This window comes from Heterodontus francisci, chromosome 20, assembly GCF_036365525.1.
Source record: "Heterodontus francisci isolate sHetFra1 chromosome 20, sHetFra1.hap1, whole genome shotgun sequence".
Taxonomy (NCBI): Eukaryota; Metazoa; Chordata; class Chondrichthyes; order Heterodontiformes; family Heterodontidae; genus Heterodontus; species Heterodontus francisci.
The window spans coordinates 21,265,133-21,278,523 of NC_090390.1; the positions used below are offsets into that span (position 1 = coordinate 21,265,133).

General features: G+C 43.4%; 1 protein-coding gene across 1 annotated transcript in view; it reads left to right on the forward strand.

Annotated features, from left to right (window-relative positions):
* Positions 1-13,391, forward strand: part of LOC137380511 (catenin alpha-3-like) — a 2,550,805-nt gene that overhangs the window by 2,472,330 nt on the left and 65,084 nt on the right. The window contains exon 18 of the mRNA XM_068052420.1: positions 4,057-4,162. Coding sequence (XP_067908521.1) covers positions 4,057-4,162 — 106 coding nt within the window. The remainder of the gene's footprint in view (positions 1-4,056; positions 4,163-13,391) is intronic.

Consider the following 13,391-nt stretch of genomic DNA (forward strand, 5'->3'; position numbering starts at 1 on the left):
CTTGTCCATGGGACCCACCTCCTGTTCCCTCAATCCTATCCCCACTAAACTGCTGATCAGCCAACTTCCCCTCTGATATCGGAAATGGGTCTCTCTCTTCAGGTGTTGTCCCTCTCTCCTTTAAATCTACCATCATCACCCCTCTCCTCAAATAAAAACCTTTACCCCACCATCCTTGCAAGCTACCATCCCTTCCCTCTCCAAAGTCCTTGAGCGTGTTGTCACCTCCCAAATCCATTCCCATCTTTCCCGGAACTCCATGTTTGAATCCCTCCCGGCCCCTGCCACAGGACCCAAAGAGCTCTTATCAAAATCACTAATGACATTCTATATGACTGTGACAAAGGTAAACTTTCCCTCCTTGTCCTTCTCAAACTGTCCGCAATTTTGACATGGGTGGTCACAACATCCTCCTCCAAAGCCTCTCCACTGTTGTCCAGCTGAGTGGGACTGCACTCACCTGCTTCCATTCTTATCTTTCCAATCATAGCCAGAGAATCACTTGCAATGGCTTCTCTCCCTGTTCCTGCATCGTTACCTCTGGTGTCCCCCGAGTGTCTATCCTTGGCCCTCTCCTGTTTCTCATCTACATGCTGCCCCTCAGCGACATTATCCAAATGCACAGCATTACTTTTCATGTATACGTTGATGACACTCAGCTCTACCTCACTACCACTTTTCTCGACTCCTCCCCTGTTGCTAAGTTATCAGACTGCTTATCCGACATCCAGTACTGGATGAGCAGAAATTTCCTCCAATTAAATATAGTTTTTGGTCCCCACTCCAAACTCTTTTCCCTGGCTACTGACTCCATTCCTCTCCCTGGCAACAATCTGAGAGTAAGCCAGTCTGTTCACAACCTTGGTGTCGCATTTAACTACAAAGTGAGCTTCTGACCTCATATTTGTGCCATCACTAAAACTGCCTATTTCCACCATTTTCAACATTCACCCCTGTCTCAGCCCATCTGCTGCTGAAATCCTCATTCATGCCTTCATTACCTCTAGACTTGACTATTCCAATGCACTCCTGGATGGCCTCCCACATTCTATTCTCCATATACTTGAGGTCATCCAAAACTCTGCTGCCTGTGTCTTCACTCGTACCAAGTCCTGTTCACCTGTTACCCCTGACCTACAGTGACTCCTGGTCAAACAATGTCTTGATTTTAAAATTCTCATCCTTGTTTTCAAATCCCTCCATGGCCTCGCCCCTCCCTATCTCTGTAATCTCCTCCAGCCCCACAACCCTCCAAGTTATCTGCACTAATTCTGGCCTCTTGTGCATCCCTGATTTTAACCACTCCACCATTGGTGGCTGCGCCTCCAGTTGCCTGGGCCCAAGCTCTGGAATACCGTCCCTACACCACTCTGCCTCTCCACTTCACTTTCCTCCTTTGAGACACTCCCTAAAACCTACCTCATTGATCAAGCTTCTAGTCATCTGACCTAATATGTCCTTTTGTGGCTCGATGACATATTTTTATTTTATAATGCTCCTGCGAAGCGTCTTGGGACATTTTATTACGTTAAAGGCGCTATAGAAATATAAGTTGTTGCTGTAGTTGAAGCAGAGATCATTGTTACATTTACGGGGAGGCTTGATGCATACATGATGGAGAAGGGAATGGCAGGATACAGAGGCTGGGTGAGTAATTAGAGTGGGAGGAAGTTTGAGTGGAGTATAAACACTGACATAGACCAGTTTGGCTGAATGGCCTGTTTCTGTGCTGCAGATTCTATGTAGTATATGCATGTAACATAGCTTTGTCACATTGTCATGCTTCTTTTGTGTTGTGGGTTCAAGCTCCACTCCAGGACTGGGAAGTACAAAATCCAGGCTGACACTTCACTACAGTATAGCGGGAGTGCTGTACTGTTGGAGGTGCTGTCTGTTGGTTGACATGTTAAACTGAGGCCCTGGCTGCCCTCTCAAGTGGACTTTATGCAGCAAGCAATATTTCTCCTGTGAGCTTTAGTGGAAATTTGGCCAAAAATGAACCATTTAAACAGGCCTGAGGAAATTCCTGACATATGAAGCCCATGAAGTCCACCTCACGGGGTAACCATATAATGCCATGACCCACCCCATATCTACACTTTTTCATAATCATTGGAAATTTCCTTCTGGCCTTGAAGCAACAAGACATCAAGTGCATGCATCTTACAACAGTCTATTCCTTATGAAACATTGCATCATCCACCTTACCATAAGCAATGCTACGGGACAGCAATATATGTATTGTATGTTAAGGAATGTCATAAAGAAAGAAGAACTTACATTCATATTGTGTCTTTCATAACCTCAGGACCTACCAAAGTGCTTTACAACCAATGAAGGCACTGTTGTAATGTAGGCAGCCAATTTGCACACAGTAAGCTCTGAGAAACGGCAATATAATAATGATCAGATAATCTGTTTTAGCAATGTTAGTTGAGGTACAAGTATTTGTGAGGACAACAGGGGGATCTTACCTGCTTGCTGCAAAATCGTACCTTGGCTTCTTTCATGTCCACCTCAGAGGGCAGATAGGGCCTCATTTTAAGAGCATATAAAAAGGACAGGAAAAGAGTTTCGCTGGGGATTTCTCCAGGGCCTCTTCTGCTCCGTCCCCATAACTTTGACAAAAGATTCCGAGTTTTTCTCTTAATTCCAATGATGAATTTGCTCAAATTTCCATTCTCGCTGATGAGCTGCTCCAGTGCATGTTTCAAAAATGGTGTGGTGGTGCCAGAGCTGTCAGATCTCTGCTCCATGCAAGTTGTTCCCAAACTCCGATGGGAGGGTGGGGAGAATTCCAACCACCCCCCCCTCACCCTCCCCACAGATATGTACAGACAAGGAGTGTCTGGGGGCACTTGCAGGCTATCCTGAGAATTTCATCCACTAGTCCCTGCTTAGATCCAGCAAAACAAATGACATCTGAAAGCAGGCTTCAGTTCTATACTGGGCCCAAAATTGCCATGCAGCAAAAGTAAGCAATTGATGAAAAGGATATATTATCATTAGATGACAGGCCCTGGTACTAAATCAGAGTCATGAACTAAAAAAGTCCATTGACCTCTTTAAGGGCCGAACTTCCACTTGACAATTGGGGCAAACACCTCTATTAACGCGGCCTGCCACCTTTTTTTAAAACGCCCTGTCCCGAGAATTTGGGATGCCATCCAAGTGCTCTCCTGCGGGCGCCCAAGGAGGGACCCTGGAAACCTAGGCCCTTCATACCTTTTTTTTATTCATTCATGGCATGTGGGTGTCGCTGGCTAGGCCAGCATTTATTGCCCATCCCAAATTGCCCTTTAGAAGGTGGTGGTGAGCTGCCTTCATGAACCACTGCAGTCCATGTGAGGTAGGTGCACCCACAGTGCTGATAGGAAGAGAGTTCCAGGATTTTGACCCAGCCACAGTGAAGGAACGGCGATATAGTTCCAAGTCAGGATGGTGTGTGACCTGGAGGGGAACTTGCAGGTGGTGGTGTTCCCATGCATTTGCTGCCCTTGTCCTTCTAGTTGGTAGAGGTTGCGGGTTTGGAAGTTGCTGTCTAAGGAGCCTTGGTGCATTGCTGCAGTGTATCTTGCAGATGGTACACACTGCTGCCACTGTGTGTCGGTGGTGGAGGGAGTGACTGTTTGTAGATGGGGTGCCAATCAAGTGGGCTGCTTTGTCCTGGATAGTGTCGAGCTTTTTGAGTGTTGTTGGAGCTGCACCCATCCAGGCAAGTGGAAAGTATTCCATCACACTCCTGGCTTGTGCCATGTAGATGGTAGACAGGCTTTGGGGAGGCAGGAGGTGAATTACTCACCGCAGGATTCCTAGCCTCTGACCTGCTCTTGTAGCCACGGTATTTATATGACTACTCCAGCTCAGTTTCTGGTCAATGGTAGCTCCCAGGATGTTGATAGTGGGGGATTCAACAATCGTAATGCCATTGCAATGCCATTGAATGTCAAGGGGAGATGGTTAGATTCTCACTTGAAATGACCAGCTGCCTTACTGAGTTCCATGCACTGTTGCTTTTGGTTTTCAAAATTGATTGTTTTCCCTCCCCATTCACAGAGGAAGAGGACCCCTGAAGAGCACTTCTGATGTAATCAATGCGGCCAAAACAATTTCAGAGTCAGGCAGTAGGATGGATATATTAGTGCGTCAGATAGCGAACCAGGTAGGTGTTGTTTATCTGTCACATTTCAACACAGTGCTACTTTTTAATTTTCTAACTGATCCCTAAACTTCTCCATGCATAATCATCATGCAGCTTCAGATTCTCAACAGGTGCTCCACTTAGTGAGCATTTTCCATTCATTCTCAGGATGTGGATGTTGCAGGCAGGGCCGGCATTTATTGCCCATCCCTAGTTGCCCTTGAGAAGATTGTGGTGAACTGCCCTCTTGAACTAATGTGCTGTTAGGGAGGGAATTCCAGGATTTTGACCCAGCGTTGATGAAGGAATGGTGATATATTGCCAAGTCTGGAAAGAAACTTGGGGATGGTGGTTTTTCCATGCATCTGCTGCCCTTAACCAAATAAGGCATGCATTTTTGCCTCTGAATCGAAACTTTCAGCATTACAGCCAGTGACTCAGGTTTTGTCAATTGCTAATTCATGTCTTTCCTAACTTGAGGTTTGACTTCTTTATTGTACTGCTGAGCACCCTGTGCCTTGTCATGCTCTGCATTTTATTTAGAACACAGCAGACCACTACTTCTGCAGCACAAGTCCCCCTCAATCATCTTCCCCTATCCTTGACAAGGAACCACTGACTTCCCATGTCCCAATGCACTGATTTTCAGATTCCTCTCTGCCTCCACTCTACTCCAACATTCTCCTCCAGCTGTATGTTCACATACAAATCGGTGGTGGGAAAGCTTTTAGAAATATTAATCCGGGACAAAATAAACAGTCACTTGGATAGGTGTGGCGTAATTAAGGTAAGTCATCATGGATTTAAGTCATGTTTAACTAACTTGATTGAGTTTTTTGATGAGGTAACAGAGAGTCTTGATCAGGGTAACGTGGTTGATGTGATATACATGGGCTTCTAAAAGGCATTTGATAAGATGCCAGCAAAATTGAAGCCCATGGAATAAAAGTGACAGAGGCAACATGGATACAAAGTTGGTTGAGTGACAGGAAGCAGAAAATAGTGGTGAAAGGCTGTTTTTTGAATTGGAGGAAGGTACATAGTGGGGTTCCACAGGGGTCAGTATTAGGACCGTTGCTTTTCTTGATATGTTAATGACCTAGACTTAGGGGTACAGGGCACAATTTCAAAATTTACAGGTGACAAAAAACTTGGAAGTATTGTGAACTGTGAGGAAAATACTGATAGACTTCAAGAGGACATAGCCAGGCTGGTGGAATGAGGGAACACAAGACAAATGCAGAGAAGTGTGAAGTGATACATTTTGATAGGAAGAATGAGGAAAGGCAATATAAAATAAAGGGTACAATTCTAAAGGGGATACAGTACCAGAGAGACCTGGGGGTTTATGTGCATACATCATTGAGGATGACAGGGCAGGTTGAGAAAGTGATTAAAAGCCATATGGGATCCTGGGCTTTACAAATAGAAGCATAGAGTACAAAAGCAAGGAAAGTTATGATAACCCTGTAGAAAAAAAAAATGGTTCTGCCTCAACTGGAATATTGTGTCCAATTTTGGACACTGCACTTTCGGAAGGATGTGTGAAGGTTTTAGAGAGGCTGACAAAAAGATTCACGAGAATGGTTCAGAGGATGAGGGACTTCAGTTATATGGATAGCCTGGAGAACTTGGAGAAGAGAAGATTGAGCGATTTGTTGGAGGTATTCAAAATCATGAAAATCTGTTATTGTTTTGTTGTTGCATATGCACCAGATTTTATTGCGAGGTAGTAGAGCGACTTAATATAGATTTAAGACTGATAGAAAGGCGTGGAATTGGATGGTCACAACCTACAGCTGCTTGCAGCATTTCTGCCTGGAGGGTAATGCTTACTTGAATTTCTCCAACATTTTGGCCCTTACAAGCACCAATACTTTATCCGCAATTTTATTCATGTTGGTTGGTGTAAAGCAAAATGTTGCCTGCCCAATCAGGCCTGGTGTCCTTTGGACAACTGAACCAGTTGTACAGGTTCCAGTTGATAAGTTGTACCTGTTCCAGTTGAAAGTTATTTTGTTTCCAGTTGAGGCCAGTGAACCTGGTTCCAGTTGAAATTATATTGCTTATAGTTGTGACCAGTTAGACTGGTTTCTGGCTCAACTTGTTCCATTGAGACCAGAGTATAAACCTACAAAAAGTGTTAAGTAGCACTAACTAGTGAACATTACCTTTGTGGTGTGTGCTGTGGTCATGCAGTGAAGCTGAAAACACTCTTGACCGCACTATTCATTTCACATGTTATTGTGTCTCAGAAAAATTCAGTTAAAAAGCAAAAAACAAATTAAACACAGTGCAGAAATCGAGAAATAAGTGAACACAGCAGTTAAACTGAAAAAACGTTAACTGAGAGCTGTAATCAAAATACAAAACTTACACTTTAATTACATTTGGACGTTTGATGGTTGACCGGATTTTGGTCTTTTATTGAGGTCTTGTATTTTCTCAGTGATTAACAGATTCCTCACTCAGGTCCTGGGTTTGGAGGTGATGTGCAAAGCATGCTGTAAATAAGTGAAAAAGATAAAGTCACAGACTTCCAAACCAAGAGGCCTCCCTGTCAAGCTCCAGTTGAGAGAGATTTGCGATAATCTGAACTCTAATTAACTAATTAATTAATTACAGACTCTACATTACAATGGTTCAGTCTTACTGAATGACTTGTCATGATTGATGGCAAGTTTAGCACTGCACCAAATGTCATAATGAACCATCACCTTCTGTTGAAACCAACAATGATTATCTAATGTTTTGAAAATTAATTATAAGAATAATTACCTTGCCATCAGTTGCAGTATACAACTGCTCATTGCATAGCCTCTTCATGCTCGATAAGAATTGGGGCTTGCTGACTCTGCCTGGTTGGTGCTGGGGGTGCAGGTGTGTCTGACTCTGTTTGATTGCATGGTGCTGGGGGTGCACTGCCACGCCTCGGCATGTCTGATTCTGTTGCTGCAACTTGAGGAAAAATAATTGTCATCATTCATATATCAGAGTTGGGAGGCCATTTGCTTATCTCCAATTTACTCCATCAAAGAACAAAGAACAAAGAACAGTACAGCACAGGAACAGGCCATTCGGCCCTCCAAGCCTGCGCCGATCTTGATGCCTGTCTAAACTAAAACCTTCTGCACTTCCGGGGACCGTATCCCTCTATTCCCATCCTATTCATTTTTTCGATCAGACAGAGCTATAAGGTCCCTGACCTTAGCCAAGTTCTTGGACAAGACCAAAAGGTGACACACCATGGTTTTGGTGCAACAAGTCAACAGAATAAATGCTTAAACAAAATACTTAACAATAGGCGATAATAGGCAAGCCACTTTCAATCCTTGCTTCTTGAAGCTGCCTGGACACAGGTGATGTGTCTTTGGTTCTTCCCTGATGTCTTCTACTCTAGCTTTTTTCCTGTGTAAGTCTTCTTCTGCGTTTCTTGCTATGTCTCTGCCTGTTCTGTGGTTGGCGCCTGCTTTTTTTTTCAGAGTTGCCTGCATGTGCCAAAGTGCAAATTCTGTGTAGCTTGCACTTCCTGACCTTATACAATTGATATTTTTTTCTAACCTGATTGGCTTCTCCTCTCTCACTCCAAACTTAATGCCACCATCTTGCAACAGAACTTTTATAAAAATGTATACAACCATCCTTTCAATTTTTGTAAATGACGTTAAACATATTTTATAGTCTTTCCAATCAAAACATGAATTTGCATATATTTACACCTTGTCATGCGGACCCCCACCTGCCAAGAATAAGGCATATTAATTTTGTCATATGAACATTGATTTTAAACTGTTGCTGGAGTGAAGAAATGACTTGTTTGAAGATCACCAGATACTGGGCTGGGAGGATATTTGCATACTAAGAGACGCTGGACGATTCCCTGCTGCAATTAACCCAAATGGATTTTCATCATCAGACATTGAAGGTGTCAGGAATCGCATTCCAGGCCCTGCTAAGATGATGCAATACACAGAGCCAGGACTGGTTAAACCAGCTGGTTACATGACTATCTGGCTGGTCCAGAATTTTGAACTAACCACAAGACAATTTGAAGTCAGAAGGCAATGTGCAACTGAAGCTGGATCAAGGAAGCCTCTCTCTCTCTCTCTCTCTCTCGTTTCTCCCAGGCCATCGGACTCATGGAAGACACGTAAACCTCAAGACAAAAAAGACTCCTACACCGGAACAAGTTGAAGCGTGAACATAGGCCCCAACGATTTGGAAGACTTACCGGCAGCCAAAGTTTCCACATTGAACTTAAAGGACTGTAACTACCAGATATTACCTCAAACTTTTTTCCTTTATTCCTTCTACTTTTTCTGTCTGTATCTGTGTGTGTGTTTATTGTGTATGCATGCAAGCTTAGTCGCGTCACATATTCATAGTCGTTAACCAGATTAGAGTTTAAGATTAATAAACTTCTACCTTTCTTGTTTAAATTTAAGGAAACCTATTTGATCTTTTTGCCTTACAATTGCAGCAAAGAACAAGGATTCACTAAGGAGGAGCTAAAACATGGTGTTTTAAAAAAAAATTAAACCCTGTTACAATTAAACCAGGCAAAGGCTGAGAGGGAACCCTGAGACCCCTTTTTCACCTGGTCGTAATGGAAATATGGCAGCTAGCGTCTGAGATTTTACCAACAGACAAACGAGAAATTGGAAGTGGGAAGCCAAATTGATTCCAAACAAAAGAGAAAAGATTTCAATACAGGTTTTCTTGTGGTTATGTGTGCTTGAATACTAACATGTCTGCGACTGAAGCGAGTAGCTCCCTAAGCCAGGGTGAAGTCACTTGAGATAAGTTAAATGCACTGTCTCTGGAGGAGTTGAGCAAAATGGCTGAGCAGTATTGGATCACTGTACGTGGCAAGGCTTTGAAGTCTGAACTCCTAAGGCTAGTGGCCAACCATTTATCCCTTGAATCTGAAGAAGTAGAAACAGGATTAGAAGTAGTCTCCGACAGGGTATTGGTAGCAAAGCTACAATTGGAACAGAGGAAACTTGAATTAGAGGAGAAAGAAAGAAAGAGACAGGAGAAAAAGAAAGAGCCTTCCAGAAGGAATGTGAAGAAAAAGAGAGGAAAGAGACAAAGCAATAGAGGAGAGCGAAAGAGAAAGAACCTTCCAGAAAGAATGCGAAGAGAGAGAGCTGAAGCGACTTGAGTTAACTGTGGGGGGGGGGGGGTGGTGTTGGGGGAACAGAGTAACCCCAGTGAAAGCATGGCCAATTTGGGAGGAGCATAATTCAGGGCTGGGTACAAAATTGTTAAAACTTTCCCAACTGATCCCAAAATTCAATGAGGGAGATGTGGAAGCATTTTTTGTGTTTTTTGAAAAACTGGCAAGACAGTTAAAGTGGCCAGCTGAGGCCTGGATTCTGCTGTTACAGAGCAAATTAACTGGAAAAGCCCATGAGGTTTGTTCCATGTTGCCAGATGAGAGTTCATCAAATTATGAACTTACAAAAAATGCTATCCTCGGGACATATGAGTTAGAACAAGAAGCCTATCAGCAGAAGTTTAGAACCCTCAAGAAGCAAGCTGATCGAACTTACCTGGAGTTTGAGAGAAGTAAGCAGCTGGCTTTTGACCAGTGGCTGAGGGCTCTTAAAGTGCAGCTCAGCTATGAAAATTTCAGATGAATTTTGCTCGAGGAATTTAAAAACTCTCTCCTGCTCTCCACAAAGACTCATGTAGAGGAACAAAACACTCATAAAGCCCAGCAGGCAGCAGTCCTGGCTAATGAGTTTGCTCTCATTTATAATTCAGTTTCTGAGGGAAAACCTTTCCTGATCACCCCCACAAATCTGAAAAGGACAAAGGTTGGGAAGGTGATTGAAACCCAAACAGTCCTGGGAGGGAAAGAAAAGCAGGAGAAACAGGGGACCCTCCTCCAGCCAAAAAGGAAGATGCTGCAAGCCGTTCCTTCATTATCACTGGGTCAAAATCCTGGAACTCCCTTCCTAACAACACTATGGGTATACCTACCCCAAATGGACTGCAGCAGTTCAAGAAGGCAGCTCACCACCACCTTCTCAAGGGCAATTAGGGATGGGCAATAAATGCTGGCCTGGCCAGCGTTGCCCTCATCCCATGAATGAATTTTTAAAAAGCAGGCGTGAGACCCAGAGACCTGTGTGCTTCCGTTGTAATAAAGCAGGGCATTTAAGAGCTGACTGCTGGAAACTAAAGGGAAAATCTGTAGGGTTAATCAGGGCACATCCACTCAGTGAAGAAGGGACCCTGATGGCTTTAACTGCAGTAAGAATGAGACCCAGGAGGTCTACTGTTGTAACTGCAGTAAAATTTAATAGGATTCCTGAAGGTTATCAGGATTTTGTGTCTGAAGGAAGAGTAACCCCATACCCCCTCGAGTAAGGCAAGCAAGCCTCAGGGACACAGGGATCACTAGATCCCTTTTACGGAGAAAAGGCCTGGCCTTTCCCCCAGAGAGTGCAGTAAACTCCAGAATGGTGGTGAATGGTATTGGAGGGCAGTGTATGCCTGTACCTTTACATTGGCTGCACTTGGAGTGCCAACTAGTTTCAGGACTGGTGACCGTAGGGATTGTCCCTAGTTTGCCTGTGGACGGGGTTGATCTGCTCCTAGGTAATGATCTGGCGGGGATGAAGGTGGTAGCTTCCCCAGTGGTGAAAAAGAAACTGCAGTATGTCAGAGAGACAAGGCAGTGGCAGGAGACGGTCCGCTGCAGTTTCCCTGACTGTGTAACGAGTGAGGCCATAATCAAACCAGTTCCCCCAGAGGAGACTGAATTGGCATTGCAGGCAGATGACCATGTGGTCTGTCTATCTGAGACTTTCTTTGGAAAGTGAGAAGACCCAGGCTGAGGCTCAGCACGCTGACCCAGTATTGAGAGAGTTAGTACAGGCTGCCCAGTCTGAAATTGAAGCAGAGGGAGCCCCTGATTGCTACTATTTAAAGAATGAGGTACTGATAAGGGAGTTCTCCTCACAGACCTGACAGCAAGGAGTGGACTATGGTTCACCAGTTAGTGGTGCCACAGAGGTACCAGAAAGAAATAGTACGAATGGCCGATGAGATTACAGTGGCTGTACATGTTGGTATAAGAAAAACCAAAGCTCGCATAAGACAGCAGTTTGACTGACCAAAACTCCACAAAGATGTGGTGGAGTACTGCAGGAGTTGCCACATGTGCCAGGTTGAGGTGTGATGAAATATAGGTATAATAGGTTTAATTAAGTAGAATTTAGATATAATTAATGAATTATACCTTTTAGAATTAAAGATTGAATAAATGGTCAGTTTTCAAGACTCACTGAAATTCCCTTTAAGGGCAGAGTTAAAAATTCATGACCATCCCTGTTGCAATAGAATGTATACCAGAAACACCTTTTAAGTTAAATGAGACAGGCTATGCATGGTTTGTACAGATAACTATAATCCTAATTTGTTTGTTTTCTTTAGTTATCTTTTGCCCCACCCCCGCTTTACTTGCTTAAAACCTTTTACATTTCTAATATTTGCTAGTTCTGATGAAGGATCACTGACCTGAAACGTTAACTCTGCTTCTCTCTCCACAGATGCTGCCAGACCTGCTGAGTATTTCCAGCATTTTTGTTTTTATTTCAGATTTCCAGCAGCTGCAGTATTTTGCTTTTATTGACTTAAGGTGATGGTACAAGGTACCAGCAAAGAAGCATCACAGATGATCAATCATAAAATGGAATGTTACCTACAAACAGATGGCACATAAACCCAAATTAGCCCAAAAAGGAAAAAAAAACAGTTACTGCACAAATTTAATTAAAAATCTTTTAAGTATGAAACACATTTATAAAGTTAAGTATTAGTGTTACTACAAAACACTACAAGCATTTTGACCAGATAACAGCTCACAACTTCATGAGAAGGGAATTCTGAGCAGATAATTAATTGGGAATAAGTAGCTAATGATACTACCATATATGGATAATGAAAGTGGGAAAAACACGCACAGAAAGCTAATACTTACATTCCCAAAAAAATGAGTTAATAGATTAGAAATGGTATAAACACGAGAGTTTTGAATCAAAAAATCAGGGGTATTGAAATTCCTCATCAATGCTTCTCAACCTATGGTAAGAAGGGCTGACTGCATGACAAGAGAATTCTGCTCAACTGAGAGTGTTTTGTCTTGTTAGGCAGGAGGCTTATTCGGGGAATTTAAGGTAACAGTTTACTTTAAATTTTGATGGAGATTCTAAGATATTTTGCTGCAAGAAAGTCCTCAAGAGGGCAGAAAAACCATGAGGGTGATGCTTCACCTAGGCGAGGTGCCACAGGGGAGTGCAGCAGAATCTGGACAAATACCTGCAAGCAGGAGTGTCCCAGAGGACAAAGATTAGCAAAGAATCCTCCCACACAGTCAGAAAAAAGTGAACCAGCCATTCCCTAAGATGGAAAGTCGTTACATGACTCATCAAAGCACTAAAAGAGAGTTCAGAGTAGAACTGCCCACTGCCTCCGCCCCTGAGCAGAATTCCAACCTTGGGATAATTAAATCTAACCGCTGCCCCCCCCTCTCCACCGCCCCCCCCCCCCCCGCCGCAGACCTCAACAAGAACAAAGACACCTTAGGCAGTCATGCAAATGTACAAACTGAAAAAAAAACTTCCCCAAAAACCACATGTTTATTGGGATGTCAAAAAGACTGTTTAAAGCAGCACTGCTACCCAGAAAAGACAGGCTGTAACAATTGTTAGGGTTCTGAATGAATGAGAGCGATGCATATGTGTTTTCCCATCCTTATCTTCTCTTGTCTCTTTTAATGACATGCTCTTTTTAAAAAAAAAATCGCAATTCATTCCACTGGGTGGGGAGGTGTCATGCAGACCCCCACCTGCCAAGAATGAGGCATATTAATTTTGCCATATGAACATTGATTCTAAACTGTTGCTGAAGTGAAGAAATGACTTGTTTGAAGATCACCAAACAGTGGGCTGGAAGGATATTTGCATACTAAGAGGTGCTGCTTCTGAAGACAAAGGACGATTCCCTGCTCCAATTAATCCAAATGGATTTTGCTCATCAGACATTAAAGGTGTAAGGAAGTGCATTCCAGGCCCTGCTAAGATGATACAATCCACAGAGCCAAGACTGGTTAAACCAGCTGGTCACATGACTAACTGGCTGGTCCAGGTTTTTTGAACTCGCTACGGGACAGTGTAACAGTCAGTGTCAGAAGGCAGTGTGCAACTGAAGCTGGAACAAGGAAGCCTCTCAATCTCTC